Consider the following 23,379-nt stretch of genomic DNA (forward strand, 5'->3'; position numbering starts at 1 on the left):
CTCCTCAATTACTTTCAGGATGAAGTGGCAAAGGTCACTTTTGCGGTAACAGTAGAGCACTTGGATTTTTCATTCTGAGTCTCCTATAGTCTTCCTACTTGATGATGGACTCCCATTTCCCCTTAAAGGCAACCAGCTTCTCCAAATGGATACCAGGAAGGTACAATATTATGTTTATGAAGCTTTTCACAGTCTTGGGTGTGAAGTATAAGGAAAATACACTGTCTGTTTTATAAGAAAAGTAACCATTATTCACACAGCCTCATAAAATTTGAGTTATGTGACTAATACAGAGTATCTTTTATTTTTTTTCTTTTCTTTAATCTCAGAACTCTTAGGACTAAATAAGTGACTTACGTACTACATAAATATACCTAACACCAGTTTTATATTGTGTTTGAATTTATTCTTGAAAGCACAACTCTGTTTTGAAGAGGAACTACTCAATGTAGTAATTTTTTCTGCAACATAGCTGATTTATGTAGTCAGTTAACTTTGATGGTGAGATTTAGTTTTATTGCTTTTTTAGTTTCACTCACTTATGCCAAAAATCCATCACAGTTAAATAAATGTTGGATTCTATTTCTTTCTCTTTATTACCAGAAACATTCTCTAGTTAAGCTACATGTCTTTTAAAAAAATTTGTTCTACCTTTACAAATCTGGATGTATTAGGGAGCTGATTAATTGTGACTAAAGATGTAACTCTAGGTCGGTGACGTTGCTCAAGTACAAGCTGAGGGCAAAACTGGGATTTTATAATATGTAGGTAGCTACAAATCTACAGGGAAATATTTTCGGCAGACACCTGAGTGCTGAGAGAGCCTGTTTGACACATGGGACAGCCTGCAGGACCTCACCTGTGTACTGATGCCCAGAGTCAGTGGACGAAGGACATGGCTGCTGGGGAAGGTGGGGGGCTTGGGGAGGGTTGTAGTTTATCCTGGCAGCTGGCAATGAAGCACCAGACGGCCACTCACACACCCCTCTCCTTCCCCCTGCGGGATGGGGAGGAGAAATGGACAAAAGGGGAAGCTTGGGGGTTGAGATAAAGACAGTTGAGTAAGATAACGAAGGAAATACTAATACTGATGATAATGAATACGCAAAACAAACTATATACAGTGTGATTTTCTCACCACCTGATGACTGAGTCGCAGTTTGTCCCCGAGCAGCGATCGTGGAACCCTGAAATCATGGATTTCTCGAAATTCTCAAAAAAGACCAAAGTCCTGACAAAGTTTGAACGCCTGGACAAGAGAGGATTCGAACTCACGGCAAAGAGAGGAGCAGATCCCTGTCCCCCAGGCAACCCCCGCTCACAAACTGAGCACGGCGCCCATGGCACGGCACGCTGCCTGGCTGCGCTCCGGCGCAGCTGCTCCTCAGCCGAGCACGGCAGGCTGGAAAGAGGCCTCGATTTCATACCCACAACGGAACACGTCCGCGTTACCGGCATCCCGGACACCGCAGCTACCGGGAAGAAATGAGCGCTGTCCCAGCCGAAACCAGACCGGGAAGGTAAGGGCGATCGCCGCACAGGGAGGACGAGCGCGCGGTTAACCCGCAGGGACGCGCTACGCCAGCGGCACGGGGCAGCCTGCGGGAGGGGGCCGGGTGGGGGCGGGACCTGCCCCGGCCCCGGCGCTGCCCCGCGGCCCCTCCCGCCAACTCACCTCACCTCGCCGCGCCGCGCCGCCCGCCCGGCAGCCGCTGCCGCCCGCAGCCGCCATGGTGCCCGGCGGAGCCCGGCGCGCGGCCGGCTGCCTGCTGCTCTGCTGCGCTCTGGCCGCGGCTCGCGGCGCGCGGCGGCGGAGCCCCTCGTTCGGCGGTCACGTCGCGGAGAACCGCCCGGCGGGCACGCGCGTGGGCGGGCTGAGCATCCCCCTGACTCGGCTGGGGCGCGAGCCCTGGTGCGCCGAGGTGCGGGGCCGCCGCTGGCGCCTGCAGCTGCTGGGCGAGGGCCACGAGCACTTCCAGGTGTCGCTGCACGCGCGCTCCGCCCGCGTGCAGCTGCGCACCCGCCGGCCGCTGGACCGCGAGGCGCGGGCGCTCTACTCGCTGCGCCTGGGCCTGTGCTGCCAGCGCTGCCCGCCGCGCGCCGCCGCCGAGCTGGCCGCCCTCACCGTCCGCGTGCTGGACGACAACGACAACGCGCCGCGCTTCGTGGGCCGGCCGCGCGCCGGCGTCACGCGGCTCCGGGTGGAGGAGACGCTGGCGCTGAAGTCGCAGGTGTGGCAGGCGCGCGCCGAGGATGCGGACGCGGGCGCCAACGCCGAGCTGCGCTACTTCGCCCTCCCGCGCAGCGCCCACTTCTTCGTGGTGCCGCGCAGCGGGCGCGTGCTGCTGGTGCGCTCCCTGCTCCACCGCCGCGCGCCCATCCCGCTGCGCCTCTACGCGCGGGACCGCGGGCGGCCGGCGCTGCGCAGCGAGCCGCTCGAGCTGGAGGTGCTGCCGCAGCCCGCGCGCCTGCCGCCGCCGCGCGCCGCCACCCGCCGCCGCCGCCGCCGGGCCGCGCCGCCCCCCGCCGCGCCGCTGGCGCTCTCCGTGCCCGAGGACGCCCGGCCGGGCGGGCTCCTGGCGACGCTGGCCTCGGCGCGCTTCGCCTCCGCCCGCTTCGAGCTGCTGTCGCCGCCCGCCGAGGAGTCGCCTGTGCGCGTGGAGCGGGGGAGCGGCGCGGTGACGCTGGCGGCCGCGCTGGACAGGGAGGCGGTGGCCGCCTGGGAGCTCCTCGTCCGCGTCCGGGAGCGCCGAGGTAGGTGCGGGCGTGAGGGCGCGGCGGGCCCGCGGCGGCAGCTGCGAGCGGGAGCCGGGCCTGGCGCAGGGCGGGGGCCGGAGGAGGGCTGCTGTCCGCTGGGGAGCGGAGAGCCCCCGGGTGACGGGCAGCGGGCGCGTGGCGACGGCCTGGCGTCGGGAGCTGTGGTGCTGTGGGGTGCAGTTTCCATCCTCTGAGTCCGTGGGTGGTTACAGCACCGTAAGTTACAGCACGCAAGAAGCGTGAGGTGGGTTAGTGAACACGGGCTGTGCAGCCGCGTCAGGTGCTGGCAGCAGCGAGGCGGCGGTCGGAACCGAGCTGTTCCACCTGTTAAAGTCCTTAGTGTCATTGACGAGCAGCCTGGAAAATTCGCGGGTAATGGTGTACCAAAGAGTGTTACCCATGCTGCGCACACAGTGACACAAAGCCTGCTAGGTGTACCACCCTTCTTGCACGCAACTGCTTTCTATCAAAATGTTCCCACAGAATCACAGAATGGTAGGGGTTGGAAGGGACCTCTGTGCGTCATTTAGTCCGACGAAGGATGCAGCTGAAGTCACTGAGGCGTTATTGAAGTTAGGTGTGTTTGACTCACAAGCGTGATGTGAGATTTGCAGGACTGCTGCCTTTGTGTTTATGTGCCTGTTCCTTTTTTAAAAATCCAGGGAGTCCAATGTGCACCGTTAGGATGGAGTGTTTGTCATTGTTATCATTGGCGGGGGCTGACTCAAGTTAAACAGAATAGCTCATTTCATTTCTCTCTGTCTGATTACATCTATTAGTTTTTAAAATTGTTTTTTAATTTTTAATTGTCATCTCAGTTAATACTTTTCACCTATGGAAATAGAGCTTAGTTCATACGTATTTTTAATTCACCACATGGTGGATATCTGTGTACGTTCACCATGTTCCTTGTTATTTTCATCTTACTTGTGACTGCAACAATGTCCTGAAGATTGTCTAGGATGTGAGTGTTCTGGAGAAAATTGTATCGGCAGAAATGGTTGCCTTGATTTCATCTCGGAAAGGTTTAGAAAGGGTTTTGTATTATGTGACTTTTGGTGCTTGTGGAAACTGTTAACTTCTCAGCAATGCAGTTGCTCACAGTAACTTCTGTTAGCCACAGAGCAGCACAGGCGGGGGAGACTGAAAGCTTCCCATGCCGTTCCTGTCCCTCATCTCAGCTGTCTTCTGGCCGAGCAGCAGCCCATTGCAGTGAGAGGTGGTTTATTCTGTGGTGTCTGTTGAATCCCTGCAGATGCCTGCAGGGATTCTAATTAGTGCTGACAGTTTCAGTGACATGGGCGCTCCCCCCTGAGAAGCCCGCTAAATCACCAGCTCATTTCACTCGGGTCCTGAGAAACAACTCTTGGATCTTTCTGTCATTCTCGCTTGGTTTTTGTCATGCCTGTTGCTGTGGCGTATTGATGTCAGTTCCTTGTCCTGGCTTTGCGCTCTGTTCCAGCTTGAGCCAAGAGGTCAATAGACCAGTTTCCAAATCACAGACCCTTTCTGGTTCCTATCTTTGCTACTCAGTCTTGAGCAAGGCTGCATGCCAAAGGGGATGTTGTTACTCGACGGCAGTGACAAAATCTATTGGGTTGAGCCGAGCATGTTTCTGAGATGTTCACCCACTCTGTTGCGTAGCCGACGCTTCAGCCCTTCGTTGGTGTCACGGCTCCTTCTGTCAGGATCAAGATGTTGTTGGAGAAGTGGTAGCTAACCTTGCCCCCTGATGACTGCTAGTCTCGTATGTGTGATTGTTTTTGCTCTTATCTATTCTGAACGTAGAAGTCTGAGACTGCCTGGAACAAAGCTTGTCACTGTCACGCCAGGGATTTGGTTTCCAAAGCAATACTTGCTAACCCAGTTAAAAAAAAAAAAAAAGAACCCACTTTAACTGTCAGGGATTTTTTTCACCATCCTGTAGTTTTACTAAATAGTTTGGAGTGTTTCCCACTAGCCTGACATATTACTGATACTTGTATGAAGTAGTGATATAATAATCTCTAAGAAATGTGTAGAACTAGATTCTGACTCTCAGAGACTAGGCAGATGGCAGTTAATTGTGAACAGTACAAATGGTGTGCTTTAGATGCTAGTGATTTTAACTTTGTTTAAAGGAGCCTAAATTAAAAAACACACCTTTATTAGTACTGTTTTTTATCAGATAAACGTTAATAATGACTTGACACCTCTAAAACTCCCTTAAGTTGCAGAATGCTTACATTCTTGTTTTATAGGAGTTAAAATAAATAGGTATTTGAACATTTTTAGAGAGTTATGTCACTTTCCTTACTCGCAATCCAAACTTCAGTAATATGAGAAAAGATAACCCAAAGGATGGAATAGGAGAGGGAGAAAGATAGGTAGCAGAACTAGATATTTTAATTAGTCTGAAATAAGGAAGATATAGAATATTGTGAAAGGTCCAGGAAAAAAACCCCAGTAGTTACACAAGTGAGCTCTCAGGATGAGTTAAAGTGTGGAGATGGTTACACTGAATTCTGTTGTGAATAAAAGTGTAAGTTCAAGTTCTTTATCCAGTTTGTTTGCTTTGCTTTTAACATTTCTGCTGGCTCATTTTACATTGTACATAACCACAAATATTTCAGCAGCTGTGTTTTTCTGGTATTAGAGCTTATGGTATCAGATGTTAATTCATGTTCAAGTGGTATAAAGTTGTATTAATTCCATTAATATATTTTTCATTTTATACCCCTCTAATTTTTGCTGTCTGGTAGCTGAAAATTAACCAATAATTAAATCTGACATTCATCTCTTCTTCAACCCAGGCAATGATGTCGAGGATAAGACAAAATTTTTAGATCCTTTAGCATATCAAGTGTGTGCTCTTTGTCCGTTATCTTTTCAGTGTAGTTTATTATGATACATTTGTAGTGTGCACTTCATTGTCTCAAGCAGTAAAGAATGCTTAAAAGTATTGTGGCACAAGTGGTCCTAATACATCTCTAGGAAGAAAAACTGTGTGGTTTTTTTTTGGTAGTGGAGCATTCTCAAGATAGTAGCCACAAGAGTGGTATTTGGAAATAAGGCAATGATCAGCAGCATTTCTTCTTTGTTGATGTGACAGCCCTGATGCATTAGTTCATAAATGAGACTGTGTAAGAGATGTCCTGTTCCTGAATTAATTTTTATTCAGAGGAGCACAAAGAATGTGAGCAGGCTGCATGTTTCTTTATTTTTTCTCTTCAGCTAAAATAACATTTTAAATACTTTTCTGTTTGCTTCCTTTCAATTCTGTCATGGATAATCAACACGGCAATGTGTACAGCGCTAGTGTTCCATTGAAGTAAATACTGTTCCAGATGCAACCAGACCTTTAGCATCTCAATATCCAGACAATCTTCCACGCGATCACAGAGTAAGAAGGGTTTTCTTGTTCTGAGTTGCAGCTTATTGGAGGTATGAGCTAACCTAGCTCATGCCACTTGGGATGGGAAGTAACTATCAAAGTCAGATTCACTCATTGCTGCGTGGAGTATTTCTTGGTAGGACTGCAAGGTGTGACCACAGGCTTGGCGCTAGCGTGCATTTTCCTGCATCAGGGGTAGCTTTGAGGGGCATTTGCAGCATGAACAACTCTGGCATGCAGGGTTGGGTTTTTTGGCAAAGCTGCAGCTGAGCTTTAAGATTTATTGTAGTGATGTGGACAAATTGCTGTTATCACTATTGTCACTACCACTGCAGCTACATGCTGTAGTTACTTTTTGACTGGACATATTTTGGTTATAATTTTTTTTTTTTTTTAAATGTAGATGCCAAAGAATTTCCATGATTTGTTTGGTATTCTTTGAAATAATAAGTAATTATTTTGTGTATTTTAGTGCTACAGTAAAATTAACTACAACCTGTAGTTCTTCTACAACCTGTAGAACTAGTACCTTACTAGTTCTATTTATTCACTTTGTATCTTTTTGTGGCCATTTTGATAGTTTGTAGGCTTAGTTTTAACATAGTTTATATGTTTTCTGGAAACAGTAGTTACTGGAAAGCAGCAACAGTAAAATCTGGACCTGTAGTGCGAAGTCCTTTTTTATAGTGTGGGTTCTGATGTACTTGTGGAAGAATAATAATTCCATGCTCTGGACAAGAGAGGAGATGCTGTCTTCTTTGGTAGTTCAACTTCAAGTGAGTTCCTTGAATGAATTCTTACAAGGAAGGTTTAAAACCAGGCAGAAGTCAGTTTTAAGAGATAGAGATCACAGATCAGTCAAGCCTAATAGTTTTCATAGGTTGGTACGATGTTACCTTTCAGAGTAGGGCTGACCTGTCCAACATGATTGTCAGGTCTTGGAGTGCAGTAACGGGTCCTGCAGCTCCCTGCTCCCGGGGTTTGGCTGCCCGTGTTCAAGGCCAGCTCCAACACAATGCGGCCAGCTAACCTGGGATCAAACAGATGACACAAGCCTCATCTGCGGCCTCTGCCCCATGTCTTGGAAGCTGCGCTTAAGCTCAGGTCTTCTCCCCAGCTCCCCCAGGCATGTGCTGTGCCTGGCCATGCACCTTGCTGACCCTGACACTGCCTTGCTGCCGTGGCTTCCCGCTGGACCCGAGACCTGCCCCGCCGGACTGCCGGATGAACCAGGCTGATATCTTGGGACCTGCTCTGCTGCTCTAGCTTGGTGACAGTGAGGTCCCTGCCTGCCTTCCTGTCACCCCTGACTCCCATGGCACCTTACCCTGCTGAGCAGCTTGCCCTTGCTGCTCCTTGGCAGTTAAATTCTGCAACTTCAGCAGCAGTGTATGTGCATTTGTATATAATACTATCTGCACCCTGACTACCTTAAGGGCTGAAATTGCTCTTCCTGGACATTGGGCAGAAAATTCAATCTTGACAGCTCAAACCACTCATTTGAAATTGAAATACAGCCCAACAATATTTACATTTTCAATAATTTACAAATATGTTGGCAAAAAAAAACCAACCCGCAAAAACACCCCAAACTACAAAAAACCCTCACTTACAAACTCTACAACTGCAAACCAAAGAGAAACACAAGGAAAAACTCATACGTTAGTTTGACCAACAAGATGCTAAACGGAATTCAAAAATTTCAGGACTTAACTTCATGTTTTTTGGCATGTGGTCCTTGGTGAGCAAATTCCTCTAGTGACCTGCTGGTCACTCAGCCCTGGGCTATAGTCTTCAGTTAACCTTGCTTGAAGAAGTGATGATTATGCTCATGTTTTCTGTATCATTTCAGATTTTTATCCCATTTAACTTGTTGGGACACAATTATTTATCCTCCACAAAAGCATAATACTATTTCAAATTTTTACACAGTCAACAGAAGACAAAATTTCTTATACTGTCATACACATTAATATCTTAACATAGAGCTAGCACTTAATTTGAGAAGGAGCCGTTATTATTCCATTAATGCTTGGGGGAAGTGCATGAAAGATCCCGTCTCTCTAATCCTCTGTTGTCTCAAGCTCCTTTGACTTTACTTCATCTATGGGCATTAGCTTTGTAATCCCGTCGTTCACTTTTTTCTTATCAGAGGATTTGCTAAGGGTGATGTTTGACACGCCTTCCAAATAGTTAACAGCAGTCACTTATATTTTAAGTATGTTTGTCCTGGTTAAATTGACATATAGAGTGGAGATACCAATTTTAAAGTTATATATATTTTAAACCACGGCGGTTTTCATGCTTGGAAGCCAAGGATCATCGGTTTTAATTTTATCTGAGGCCTTAGTCCTTTACTAGCTGTATTGATTCTGTGGGCATCATCCCTAAGAATTAAGGAGCTTCTGGGTGATGTTTTGTCTTTTACCATTCTTACTACCTCTTTTATGAATTACAACTGTGTTAACAGTTACACATCAAGCTGGGCTTAAGTTGAAGTCATCATCTATTATGCAGCAGATGTGTTTCATTAAACTGCAGTGGGTTTCATGCTATTAAGTCAAAAGAAAACATACGTTCTGTGTGCATTAGGGACAACTATAGGTTTACAGGTTTGGAATGTGACTTATTTGTGGTAGCAAGGAATATCGGGGGAAGGTTTAGAGCGCCATGTTGATGTTTATTCAGTCTGAATGTTTTGATACCATATGCTGTCTACTCCAAGCAGTCAGATTAAAAAGATCTTTGTGAGACTACTGGGACTCGAACAACAAAGCTGTTTAGATCTTCGGGCTGTTTATTATCTCAAACGTTCAGTTTCTGCTAAAGAAATAAGCTTTTTCTTTTTTTTTTTTTTAAAGATCTAACTAAATTTCAGCACAAATCTGTTGATCTGATGGAAGTAGTAAATTATAGAATGAATGGATAGGATCTTCCTCAGTACTGGTTTGTAACATCTCCAGTTGGACAATGATTCTCTGACTGACATGGCAATTATGTTACACTTCATTTGATTATGAAATAGCTTTATTTCAGTTTTTCCTAACCTCTCTTTTTTTTCAGTTAGTTTCAGAAGTGTAGTGTCCAGATTTGTAGCTACAATATCTTTAAAACTCCTTGCTGTGTTTGAGTTCAGGTTTTAGAATAAAAGAGAGACAGAGACTTAGCTGACAGTAAATTTTCCTTTGACTTCAAAGTGTTTTGGTGTAAAGAGGGGACAAATTCAGTATTATGAAGACAGTTTCCTTTTGATTCAATTAATAATATACGGTATTGAATAATGTGCAGCGTTTCAGGCATAAACTCCACTTTTTTTTTTTTCCTTTTTCTGATAAAAGAGGTCGTGAACCTCATGAAGTTCAACAAAGGCAAGTGTAATGGTCCTGCATGCGGGTTGGGGCAATCCCAAGCACAAATACAGACTGGGGGATGAAGAGGTTGAGAGCAGCCATGCCAAGAAGGACTTGGGGGTGCTGGTGGACAAAAAGCTGGATGTGATCCAGCAGTGTGCGCTTGCAGCCCAGAAGGCCAACCGTACCCTGGGCTGCATCCCCAGCAGTGTGGACAGCAGGCCAAGGGAGGGGATTCTGCCCTGCTCTGGTGAGACCCCCCCGGGAGTCCTGCATCCAGCTCTGGAGCCCTCAGCACAGGACAGACATGGACCTGTTAGAGCGGGGCCAGAGGAAGCCACAAAAATGGTGCAAGGCCTGGAACCCCTCTGCTGTTAGGAAAAGCTGAGAGTGCTGGGGCTGTTCAGCCTGGAGAAGAGAAGGCTCCTGGGATCCCAGATTGCAGCCCTCCAGTACCTGAAGGGGCCTACAATAAAGCTGGAGAGGGACTGCTTTACAGGGGCCTGTAGTGATAGTACAAGGGGTAATGGCTTTAAGCTGAAAGAGGGTAGACTTAGATGAGATGTAAGAAAGAAAGTCTTTATTCTGAGGGTGGTGTGGCCCTGGCACAGGCTGCCCAGAGAAGTTGTGGCTGCCCCCTGCCTGGCAGGGTTCAAGGTCAGGTTGGACGGGGTTCTGAGCAACCTGGTCTGGTGGAAGGGGTCCCTGCCCCTGGCAGGGGGGTTGGAATTGGATGGTCTTTAAGATCCCTTCCAACCCAAGCCATCCTATGATTCTACAATAATTTCTTAAATAGGAAATTTGATTGTCTTAGATGATTAATCTTATGCATGTAATTTTTTTTTTTTTTCTTTAAATGGGTATTGCATATAAAAGTCAGTGTTAAGGAAGTGCCAGCCTTGAGATAAGCAGTCGATAGAGCAGAAGAGGGTCGAAACAGATAAGGAAGGCTTTGTCTATATGTCAGCTTAGTCTTCAGCACAGTTTGAAAGGGAAACAGAAGTTCGTCAGTCTTTCATCCCTATTGCAGATATTTTTTTGTTAAGTCTCAGCCTAGTGCCCTTTCTCCCTGTAATAGCAGTGCACTCTCCAGAGAAGGTTCTTACTTTTTCATAGCCCTCATGACAAGAGTTCTGTGTGGTACAAATAGGCTTCAGTTTAGTGATTATGAATATAAATGTTTATATATGATGTGCCATGGTCAGGTTTCTATTTTTACTTTTCTTTTTCTGGAAAATTAAAATTAATAATGATTTTCCATCTATCTTTCATGTGTTTAGGTTTATATTCCAAAGTGGTAGCATATTAACGTTCAGTGAACTGGCAATCAGTAAGTGACAAAAGTGGAATTTGTATCTGTGTTTATTACTACTTTTTCAATAAAAATCAGTTATTGTGACTTATTTTTTGATAGAGGAATACATGCATGTTAAGAACTTTAGCAGAACTTGAAACAGAAGGAGTTCACGGATTGGTTACAGTACTGATTTTCAGACTCCAGAGAGACAAAAATCAGTACCCTTTCTACTCCTGGCAGGGTTACCAAGGTGGCATTCAAATCCTGGATAGATCTTGCTATTAGAGGCAGATTTTCAAAGGTTCTTAACTCAGCTTCTAATTCAGTGCTTGCTATTTTGAGCCTGCAGTATGCCCAGGCAGAAGAAGCTATTAGTGGGTATTTACAAAATTCCACAAGACCTGTTCTTTTGAGAAGAGACAGGCAATTTTTATGCTAATGTCACCCTTTTGCACTTACTCCTTTCGGACAACCTTTTAATTAAAATCTTTGGAGTGTTCAAGCAGACACTGATCTCGTTTGGCACTTCTTATTTAGAACTTACCCTGTTGTGGGTTGTCGTGGTGTGTTTCAATCCGTGTTGCTGCTTTTTACATCATGGTTTTTGGATGATTTGTTTGGTGCTCCTTCTGGCTTCTTTTCTGCTATACAGAGGAGAAAGCATGCAGCTGCTTTCAGAGCCAGTCTGAATGCTGAAGGGAATTATACCGGTGTGACTACGAGAACAGCGGTGTGGCTACAGTAGTCTCACCTTAGTGTCAGTCTTTTTTTGTAATGAGGCAATTTGAGTTTATGTTTGGAAACTTTGACTTCACATGCAATGTTATACAGAATGTTTGGTTAGAGACACCAAATTGAGCGTCCTCAAACCAGGCCTCCCAACGCTTCTGACTGCAGAAGTGCAATACATAACACATACAATTCGTCTCAGAGTTGAGAAGACTTTGTAAGACTTAGATGTACGTGGTAACTGAGAATTTGTCAAAGAAAGTGTAAAAATGCGTGTTGTGTGTATCCATGTTCTATGGTGATGCAAGGCATATTTAAGGTTCTTTTTCAGGAAACTGATTGCTTCTGTGATTTACTGTTATGTAAACTAAAAGTTTGGGTTTGCTTTAGCCACTGTTTTTTCATATGTGCCTATCTTAAGCTAATATTATATTCCCTGGAACATTAGATTCTGAGTACAGAATATAAATGCAAAGACATTAATTTGGATTTAACAAGTTATTGTCAATACAATTTCAGTTGCTCTTTAGAGAAAGGAAAAAAAGAGCGATGTACTCACAGTTCTAAAATTCAGATTAATTACTACAGTTTTACTAGTTTAGCTAAGAAGAACTGTGATTATCTTGGGTGAATGCTGATTTTTCTATTAAGAGAATTTTCTGGTTAAGAACAGAAAGTACTCAAAGGTCATGATGGATTAAGTTTCGGGAATCTAAATTAAGAAACTTATATTTGACTTTGTTAATCTCGGCACCAAGGGGTTTTGTTTACGACAATCCACTTACTGGTTGTTTACAGATTTCAGATTATGAGACAGTGTACTAAATATGCCACTTGCCATCAGACAGAGGTTCATAATTATGAAAAGCTGAAGCTTGCAAGAGACTGATGTGAAAGATATATGTTGTTTCAGTTCCAGAAAAGCTATTTTTAAAATAAATGCATGTGTGTGTAGATATGTTTTTCATGTATGTGTAAATAATAAATACATACTGAAATCAAGCATTAACACCATCAACTTTAAAAATTCTGACTTTACATCCATTATTAAACTTGTGAATAAATCGTGTTGTAAATATAGACAGTTGTTTTTACCAGGACCACATTCCCTTTCACTTCCCCAGGCTGGTTAGCTGGGGCATAGTGCCATGTCAGTGCAGTTGTACTGCTTTCAGAGTCAGACAGGGTGTGCATACACCGCTTTTCTGGAGTCAGAGGCACTAAATATGGATTGCAGCAACATTCAGGTTGGCTTCTCTAGCAAAACTTTACAAGTTCAGTGCCAGTCCACTTGGAGTCAAGTTGGCCAAAAGGCCTAAATTGTATTTATATTATTTCCATGATGTTACTGGTAGATATCAGTTACAAAAAACCCACATGCTTTGTCACAGTCTTGTGTTACCCCAGCTAAGTTGCTGCAAAATCGGAGCTAGCTGTGTGTGATGGGAGGAAGCATTTTTTTCAGTCGAAAGTGTGCGTACAGTTACTAAGCAGAAAAAGGCTTTCTGTCTTCTGTATCACTTTGCTTTCTTTGGAACATGAAGATTTTAATCCTATCCTTTGGTCTTGTGTTCAGAAACTTTCTTCGCCCCAGATATTTTCCCACCTTTTCTTCCTTTAACAGGAATGCTTAACTCCATTCCTGGAGATTTCAGCAGTTTCTTCAGTCTGACTCTTTTCCTTTCTGTCACCTTTTCAGCCATACCTGTCTGATATTTATCACTTGTTCAGGAGCTCTACTGCCTTAACTGAGTGATTTAATTATGGCAGAGGTAGAACAAATGCTTTTTCCTTGCTATTTAAGGATCTTCTGTTGTCGAGTCTTGAATAGTTCCATTCTGTGGTGGTTTGCTTTTGGGGTTTTGTTTGTTTGGTTTTTAAAAGCATTTCATCTTTAATAGATGTGAAAACCATATTGGGATTTCAGTGAGCTTTCTAACCAGGAGAATCAATAGTTAGGGTAGATCGGTTAGAATTTTTTTGGCAACAAATATTTAATTTTCAAAATTCAGAATTGTGGTAATCATTGCATAAACAAAGTATTTGATACTTTTTTTTTCTTCAGCAAAAAAACTTTTCAGAAGACGTGTATTTAAATTTTGAAAATTTAAGAATGTATGATCTTTCTTAAAACGAGTTGTTAGTAGTGTGTAACACAGGTGTCCTCGAGCTTGCAGTTCAGCAGTACTTGCACTGGATATTCCACCCCCCCACCCCCCCCCGCCCCCCGTTGTGTCTGGATGCTGTTAATTGCAGAAGAGCCTTAAACCCCAAGTTTTTCTGGATTACATGCCCAAAATATTGCAGACAATACACACTCAGGAATTGATACATGTTTTTGTTACTCTGAGAGCCATTGAGTAGCTGCCTAAGTGTTTCTTCATTTTTCTGTGACCATCAGGAAAGGATGGGTACTTGGTGCACTTGTCACTGACTGTGACAGATGTGAACGACAACGTACCTGAATGGGCCATGGAGCCCTTTCCGTTTTTGGCTGTGGTTTCCCCTGAAGCTGCGGGAGGCACTGAAGTGTACAAGCTGCTTGCTGTGGATGCAGATGAAGGGATTCACGGAGCTGTAGAATATTTTCTCTTGGAAGGTAAATTTTAACGCTCTCATTCCCTGTGTATTAGGCTGCGCTATTGTGACTTTTTTGTCTTTTATCCTCAGTTTCGTTAGTGAAAGATCTTCCCTTCCTCCTGAAAAAGTTTTGTAAGCCTTCAGCTCTGTGTGTGAGAAAAATCAACTTTTATTGAGGGTATGGACAGATTTGCCACATTGGAAGTGTGTTTTCCCTGCAAAACTGGGTTCCTGCCCATCTTGGCCCCTGGGGCATGACAGGGACCGGAGCAGTCAGTACTCCTCATGGCTTTGGCGAGGGGTGGCAATGGCAGTGGCAGTCAGTACCTCTCTGCTGAACGTCCTGCTTATCGGATAGGGCAGTACTGGAGCACAGTTTGTTGGGTGGAGAGGGTTAATGTTCATTTTGCCTTGCAGGAGTCATGCTTCTGGTTAATTTCTGACAAATTTTTAAGGGTCTCACTTGTGCCTTAGCTTTGCAAAGCTAGTACAGACTCATCAATAATTTTCTTTTTTGGGGTCTTAAAGAAACTTCAGTAATAGTTCAAAACTGTCTAAGCAGAAGGGGAGTAGCAATACCGCTCCAAATGTGAATTTGTTCCTCTCGGCCTGGACTCTAGCAGGGTGTTTTCTAGTAAGGGATACTTAGGGTCCAACAACAGCAAATTATTGGAGGATAAAGAAGAGTGGTAATTGCCCAGAGAAGTAAAAAGCAACTTAGAAACATAATCATAAATATAATTACTGATTTTTAATTTGTAAACAAACTTTTGAACTTCTGTGTGCATGCTGATTCTAAGCCAAAACCAACTTGGGAATTGATACCATATTCTCATCTTAATTTTAATCAAGTAACAATGTTCTAGCTGACAAGTTTGTCGATTTGTTCTTTTTAGGTGGTGAAGACAGGTTTGAAGTTGAGAAGGACACTGGCTGGATTAAAACGACAGGTTTGCCATTGATGAGGGACAAGGAGTATTTGCTGACTGCACTAGCAGCAGATAAACTTGGAAACAGAGGGTCTCCAGCCTCTGTTTCTGTAATTGCTGGATTTCGACCACCACAGTTCACCAACATATCATACTTTGTTAATGTGCCTGAAAGTACGCCACAAGAAAAATCGTAAGTAACAGTTAAAAATAACGCAGTGAGATTGTGTTCCTACTTGAACTTCTGTTTGATCTCCCCAAAGCTTCAGTGTTGTTTGTGAATCCTAAATAGATACTGTGAGTAGCAATTTAGGTATCTTAATGGAAGTGGTCAAGATACAGTTTGATTGATGTATTTTTTAGTCAAACTTTTGTACAGAAAAGTGGTATTGAATAATTACAGTTCCTTGCTTTTTAAAATGATACGGAAAGTATTAGTAGATGTTGACTGTGTCTTAATTTGTATTCTGCATTTTGTCTGAAAATTAGAACTGTTACATCATGGAGAAAGATATCCCAGTGCAAAAGAACATATTAATTTTAAGTGTGAAATTTGGAGAAATGTCTTTTCCATCAAGTGAAAATCAGAAAAAATGAAAGGCTGTCTTTGTCTTCATTAGTAACGGTGACAAACTGAGCAAAAATGAAAATGCCACAAAACTTGTCTTTTTATTTTGCCATCCTTTGTCTAACCACATGGATCTAAATGTCACAGAAAATGTTAGTAACATAGGTCCAGCAAAACACGCAGTTGGTTCCGTCTGTCCCAAATGGTTTTGTTGTTATGGCAAACTTTTCCTCTTCCAGTTGGATCAAGAATACTTTTGCACAATAAACGTCTTCCTTGTATGGCTGTTCAGCTGTGATTCATATTAAGGTATTGGTAGTGTTGTATTTTGCTGTACAATCTACAGCATTGAGTTTTACATGTCTAAATAACCAAGATGTGTTAAGATAAAACAAAAAGCAGCTGTTAATAGTAGATAGCAAGGTTTTTCTTTGAAACTGCAATAAACTGAAATAGCACAGGCATAAAAGAAGTGTAAGAATAGTGAAATGCTACAATATCTAACCATCTTGGGTTCAATGATGTTTAGGATTAAAAATAATGAAATTCTTTATAAGTGTTTTTTGTCACTATTTAAAAACAGGTTTGCACACCTAAGATGATAGTAGATTAATCAGTTTGTCAAATTACTTCATAATAAACATAAGGAATTATGTATTTAATGCAGTTGTTATTATGTCAGAAGAGATATAGATATAAACAATGCACCCAGTGAAAGTAGTTTCCTGTTACGTGTTGACCAGAAATAGTCATGAAAATCTGTGTAGAAATCTAAAGTTCTGATACTTAAAGTGGACCAATTACACAAGTATGCAGGAAAACAGAGTTGCTGTCATACACTGGATTTGTGGGTTTGGGGCTTCACAGCTGTAGGCTGATTTAAGACTGCTGCTGAGTAGAGGAGCGTTGCTAAATCTGTCTCTTCCTTTGGTCTGCCACTAGTGCTAGCTGCATGGGCAGGCTGATCCGATGAGAGATAAAGCCAGAAAAAGAAAAAAAAGTTTTCAATTGGGTGGTTAAACATCCTCACAGCATGGCCTTGTGATTTTCGGTGCTGACAGGAGAGGAGGGCTGGCGTGAACATGCAGCCAGGGTAGGGAGTTAGGAGGAGGGCAAAATAATTCCTGTTGGCAGGACCACGGTCTTGGAGCTGGCTGAAACTGACTGTGAGGCCACATCATAGGAAAATACAGACAAAGACTGAAGTGAGATAATGGCCTACGGCAACTGTTTCCATTGTTTCGGTACTGCACCCTGAGGCAAGTGAGAAGACAGCGGCATAGAAATACGAGGGGAAAAAAGGTGTTCGGACAAAAAGAGTTATGTCTTTTAGAATGTAGTTGTCACTGGATCATACATGTTGCTGGATTCTCCTGGGAGACGGAGTTCTTTTTCCAAAGAAACCTGCTTGATAAAGCAACAGACACTTGGGGAATTAGTATTCTCTTTTATACCCTTTAAAAATATTTATTTTTTAATTTCTTCTTTTACTTCATACTGCAAGTTTTTCCCACTTAAAGACTTTAAACACATTTTTCAGCGGAAAAAAGAAAAGAGCTGAAAACATATGCCGTGTATAACCTGTAACATGCACACTGTTTCTGACTGGCTTTTATCCTTTTGCAGTTAGCTGTTGAAACTTTAGGATGGTAAGACTGGAGCAGCAAACTTACCATGCTATTATTAAAATGAATCTTTTGCATCTTACTTTATCTTTTAGTTTCCTGCCTGAAAACTATCACTACTGTAGAAGAAGGTTAAAGTAGGCGAATTCAGTTGCAGCAAAACTGAAATCCTCTGTTCCTGTGTTTTCAATCCTTACTGTGTTCTGCTTCCAAGAATCCTATTTTTATCTGTTTAACCTCAAGATGGTAGAACTACTGTATAACAAAATATTTGAATTTGGTATTTAGGTACAGTTATCACTGATTGCAGTGAGTATTGTTCTGATCAGACCTACGGGATTGCATCATCATTTCTGATATGTGTAATTTTTGTCATATTCTTCAGTATGTTGTGTTACATACTTAAGTCCCTTTTTTTTTTAATGCAGCTTTCTTACGGTCATTGCTATATCATATCAAAAGAAATCCCTGAGCTACAGTTTATTAACTAATCCTAATGGTCTGTTCAGTATTGATCGGGCAACAGGAGATATCAGTTTAACTCGGCATGTGGATTATGAGAATGACCAACACCAGTACCATCTTTTGGTCAGAGCAGAGGAAAATGGGGAACAGTTCAGTAGTGCAGCTGAGGTAGGTGTTCACTTCTGGTAGTCTGTATGTATGTCCATTTTCCTTCATCTTTTCCGGATTTCTGTATAGATTCACTAGGAGCTCCCATTTCCCCAGCTCATGCTGTCTATTCTACTGTGCATTTAGAAAGTCTTTCTGTCTATGGGTAGATGTTGAGGGCTGGTTTAGGTGCTCTAAGAGTTCACTCTTGCTGATGCTGAAAAGGCTGTTTCTGAGGGATCAAGATGCTATCCCATCATAGGTCCTAGGTCTTACCTGGGAAGATACAGAAACAGGTGGGACCAAGCCAAACATGAGGTTTTGTCTTACTCTAAACCTTCATAAAGCATGACGTGTATTTGAGGTTATTCCAATTTAAAACAAAAGCGGAACAGAAAATGATTTGTTTCGTATCAAGAACATGAAGTGAACTTGTAAAGAGAGAAAGTAATAAAAACTCACAGATATTAAAAGATGAAGGTTCATGGTGTTTTAGAAAGCTATTTGACAGCAAAAATATTTCTAAATCTAGTTATTACAGTTGTTTGAATTCCAGGATTCACTGAGCTATGAAAAGCATGCAGTATAACAGTTGTTCTTGCTGCAGGAAATAGTATGTATGCTATAGAGAGAACTATTAGAAACAAGCAGGAGGACCCAGAGAGACAGTGAAATGGCATGCCAGTGTACAAAAACGGTGGCTGTAGCACAACAGAGACTGATAATTTCTATTCACCCTTTTACATACTACAAGATGAAGAGTGGTAGAATATGACTTGCAAGAGGATTATGAGATGATTTTACAAATGCATTTAACCTAAATGTAGTTTAACTTGTGCCTGCTTTACACTAATACAACCTCTGTAGTTACGAGAGAGCAACTCCCAGTTTATATGAACCTATGTAAGGGTAGATGGAGTACACTTCTACCTGTTGCACTGTGGTGCAGAATGCCTCAATTAACTTCAGACAGTCTGAACTGCAGCAGTGTGAACCACCATAAAGGCTGATTTAACACACTCCTTTCTGTTTGGGTCCACACTGCAACTGTGGACTCATATTTGATATAGGAATAAGAAAACTTTTTAAAAGATATTAGAAGCAGAATTGTATTTCTTAGTTGTTTTACCATAATTGGTTCCATTTATGTCTCATTTACACTGCTGTAACTGAATTCTGAACTTGGTGTTGGAGATTTATACTGCTAAAAAATAATATGCTTGCTAGTAGAATTTTTAGTGTTACAAATTACAGAAGCGTTGGAAGATAAGATGATAGAAAAAGGATGCTTGGAAAGGAGATGGTCCATTTTCCTTTACATTTGTAATAGGAAATAATCAACACAGATGAAGGGAGTGGAAAATGTTGCTGTAGGGGACTGGGACTTGGCCATTCCTAGTATTTTGGAATCTAATATTTTAGTGGTTCTCAGCAGGAAAAGAGCAATCTAAGAAAAATTACTTATCCTGTGTTCTATAGCTTCCGAGGACCTCAAGGATGTTTTGGGGAAATTCTTCCACCCAATATTTCAACAGCAATGAAGTCATTACCGTGATTCACTTTGCTCTTTAGCATTCCCCTCTTCTCCATTCAGGTTTTGGTTGTAATCACAGATGTGAATGATTGTGCCCCTGAATTTGATCAGTCGATTTACAGCAAAATTGACGTTCCTGAAACAGTTACTGTGACAACTGCGCTTCTACAAGGTTAGTACTTCTAAAACTATTTGTTACATTCAGTATGAGTATTTTTTTTCCCTCTGACTAATTAGAATTCAGTTCAGAAGGCAAAATTACCTGCCCCAGCATGGGTAGTTGCAGCTCTCTGAAGGCAAATGGCACCTTGTAGAATCAGGTCATAATTATTTATTACTGCCACAGCCCAAACAGTTTTGGGGGATAGGAGACAAAGGAAGCAAATTTTTGTAAGATATTGCAGTAACAGGACTTCAGTTGTGCTTGGTATTACAGCAGCAGGCTTATAGTAGCAATCTTACGACATTTTTTTGAAGCGGAAGAGTGATATTGGATCAGGAATTATAGACACATCAGCTTACCCACAGCCCGTCTCTGAGTCCATTGGGGGCTTGCCGTAGGGAACACTGCTATTTTGCCTTCAAAGCCTCTTGCACAGTTTAAATGTTGTATGTGAAGTTTTGTTTGGATGCTTGAGGAGAAGACTTTGCTTCTTCCCAGTGTAACCAATAACTTAAGCTTTAAGCTTTAAATGATGATGCTCTGTAAATTATGTAAACTTTGACTATGTAAACCACAAAAATCTTACACTGAAAATGTTTGTTAAGAAATGAGCAGGTCCTGGCAATAAAATAAATTTATGTCAATTAGTTGTAGAAGGGCCTTATATTAGTATTTAACCCTTACATAAACTTTTTATAAATCTTGAGAGGAAAAAGGAAATTAAACTACAGGAAAATTGCTGTTCCTTAGTAAATAGGATTTGATAACCGCCTACTGTTGTACTTAGTGATTTATCCTGTACTAATGGTAGTCTGTCAGTTACTATTCCGATAACTCTGCTTTTAGCATAGATTTTTGTTGGTTGTGGGTAGTATCTGACAAACACATTAACTTGCATCGGTTGAATAATGTATGTAAATATTTCATCTTTAATCACAAGGGGTGTGATCTGTCTGAGTAATCTTACATCATCAGTATAGATCAGATGGACATGAGAATATATGTCTCTGTGGGAATGTGTTCTTGGTAGCACAGGGCTCTTTAAACCCAGCAGACAAAGGCAAGATCTAGCGGCTGAATTCCACCAGGGACTTAACTTGTCTTTTCTTTCCGTCTGTCTTTTCTTTCCATCTGTCTTTTCTTTCCGTCTGTCTTTTCTTTCGTTAGTTCAATAGAAAGCACAGAGGATAACAAGGTTTTATAAAGTGTTTCAAGCATCACATGCCAAGGCAAATACTATTATATTACACTCTAATTCTCTTGTTAATCTACTTAACATTCCAATTCATAAACTTTGATCTACACTATGTCTTTCTCTTCACTTTTTACAGTGACAGCCACTGACTGTGATTCAAAAGAGAATGCTGAAATACTATATTACACTTTGAGTCAAGACTTTAGTATTACTTCTCATGGCACTATTTTTCCAGCAACACAGTTAGACTACGAGCGACCTAACCATCTTTATGAGTTCATAATTATAGCTGTAGATAAAGCGGAAGAGCCGAAGACTGGGACAGCAACTGTTAGGATACATGTTTCAAATGTCAATGATGAAGCACCTGAGTTTTCCAAGACAATGTAAGTACATCTTCTTAAAAACTTCGTGATCTTTGTCTTTTACTGTTGCTTTTTTTAAATTTTGGTTGGAAGGATGATCATTACAGGATCAAACTAACTTCAGTTCAATCAAATCTGAGGTTTAGACTGACAAATGTGGGATGATCTTCTGACTCTGAGAATCTGTTACTACCAATAAAAAAAAAAAAACAAAACAAAATAACAAACAAAACCAAAAAAACCCTTTGAAGTAGGGTTCTTAAATTTTAGGCATACTTTCAATGTGTAGTAGGACTTATGTATCTAGCTACATAGGGGTAGTACATAGACAGTCCCTTCTGACAAATCTTGCACTTGTGTTTTTTCCATTAGGGACTGAAAGGGGTTGTGTGATAATTTCAGATTACATATTTCAAGAGGACCCCTCCACCAGCAGATGAAATCAAACAGAAAAAGCATACAACTCAGTGTTGTCCTGCGCCCTCATCCAGAGTACATGGTGGAATTTTACCTTTTAAGTAGGCAATTTAATCTTAGACAGAGTCAACAGTCTGCATCCCTGGTTTATAATCGTTAAAGAAAAATGCTTAGATGACAGAATCCTAAATGACCACTGAATTATAAAAACCACAAGGTAAATGTCAATAAGTGGAGTTTGCTTAATTTCACTTAGTACCATGCCTTACAAACTGTAATTTTTTTCTTTTTTTCTTTTTTTCTTCTAAAACATCAGTAAGCATTTTTCTTCTATAGCTGGGGCTCAGAAGCATCTGAAGCAATTTCAAAAGTACTAAACTTGCATTCGCATTACAGACTTAGTAATGGAATTCCCAGTTGGCTTCTGCATCAGCCCTCTTCTCTTAAAAGTAGAAATTACTCCGAGTAAAACCCAGGAAGAGATTTCAGTGATGCTAAGCTTATGGTTTAGCTGAACAAAACATCAAAGCTTTCTGACAGTCCTTATTTTATGTAAAGGTAACCTCTGGCTTCACAATCTTGTGCCTTCCTTTCTTTCCTAAACATTGCTTAGGCGATATGGCTTGGAAAAGTTGATCTTTTGTAAATTCTTATTGGATCTCTATGCATTTTCAAATACTAAACCAGATTAAGTTTCTCACTCTTCAGATGGTGCCTACTTTTCATTTAGTTATTTGTTTTAATATTCAGGGTGATTTATCTGTATCTGTTAGTCTTGTATCTGTTTTGAATATTTTAATCAGAAATGAGTGATAGCATTGTATGATTCTATGATTAAAGATGCTGTAAACATGTCTAACAAATTGGAAGCAGAAAACTTAAAAAACCAAATAACCTGCCAGCTCTTATATTTAAAGTTTACTGAAGAATATGATTAAAATGAATATGATTCAAAGTTATCAAACATTCACAGGAAGCTTTTCTTTTCCTTGTGCAATAGCAGGGAAACTGCTGCTGTATATGTGTATAGACTGGCATTGGAATTAATTTGAATTCCAGGAGCTGAATTCATCTCAAGTTTGTGTTTAATCAGGTTATCCAGGCTTTGATTTTGCTTTATCTTTCAAATTATGAAAAAAATCTTGAACCAAAGGTGAATTTCAGATGGAACTTACTTGACGTTTTCTGTGAAATAGATTCTTCGTGAACACCCTTAAATTAGGTCCTTTTGAGAGACTAGGTTGCAGTTAATGTGGCAAGCTAATACAAATCAAGATGATGGTGTTGTCCTTCTAGTGCTTTGTTTAGACAGATTTACAGTCCAATATAAACTGAAGATTCCTTGCCAGAAGCTTGCTTTCATCACAGTTATTCTGTATCTCAGTTACAAAATGCTTAAGGCTAGCACTCTGTTTCATTTTGTCAGTTTTTACTTTCTCCTTTTTAAGAGACCTCTTCTGATGACTTGAACTCTTCTGTCCCTCTATTTCATGTTCAAAATTATCAGAATTGCTATTCGTTTGTTTTCCAGATGCAGAGTTAAGACAATGTCCTAAGGGTTGTGACTGAGCTAGACCAAAATAATTTACTTCACTTATCCATTGCATATTAAATTGAGGGAAGGAAAAAAGCTGTCTCTGTGAAGGTTTTGATGAAAATGCACATATCTAGATCGCAAAAGCTAAGGCAGAGGCTTTCTGTGCATTCATTTTCTTTTCTTTTAAATTTTTTTCTGTTCTTAGCACATGGAGAGTGGTGGTACATGTATATTTTATCTGTATTGTTGGATACAGCCAGCTGTAGTTCATTCTTATGGCTGAGCTTTTGGCTATAAACTATGGACAGGTCTGTAGTATGTTTATGCTCAATCCAGTCAGATAAAATA

General features: G+C 41.7%; 1 protein-coding gene across 1 annotated transcript in view; it reads left to right on the forward strand.

Annotated features, from left to right (window-relative positions):
* Nucleotides 1-1,730: 1,730 nt before the first annotated feature.
* LOC104338255 (neural-cadherin) overlaps nt 1,731-23,379 on the forward strand; it is a 67,374-nt gene continuing 45,725 nt past the window's right edge. Inside the window, 6 exon segments of the mRNA XM_075433994.1 lie at nt 1,731-2,754; nt 13,908-14,105; nt 14,983-15,208; nt 17,637-17,841; nt 19,415-19,526; nt 20,849-21,098. Of these exon segments, the coding sequence (XP_075290109.1) occupies nt 1,731-2,754; nt 13,908-14,105; nt 14,983-15,208; nt 17,637-17,841; nt 19,415-19,526; nt 20,849-21,098 (2,015 nt within the window).

The sequence above is a fragment of the Opisthocomus hoazin genome, chromosome 12 (genome assembly GCF_030867145.1).
Source record: "Opisthocomus hoazin isolate bOpiHoa1 chromosome 12, bOpiHoa1.hap1, whole genome shotgun sequence".
Lineage (NCBI taxonomy): Eukaryota > Metazoa > Chordata > Aves > Opisthocomiformes > Opisthocomidae > Opisthocomus > Opisthocomus hoazin.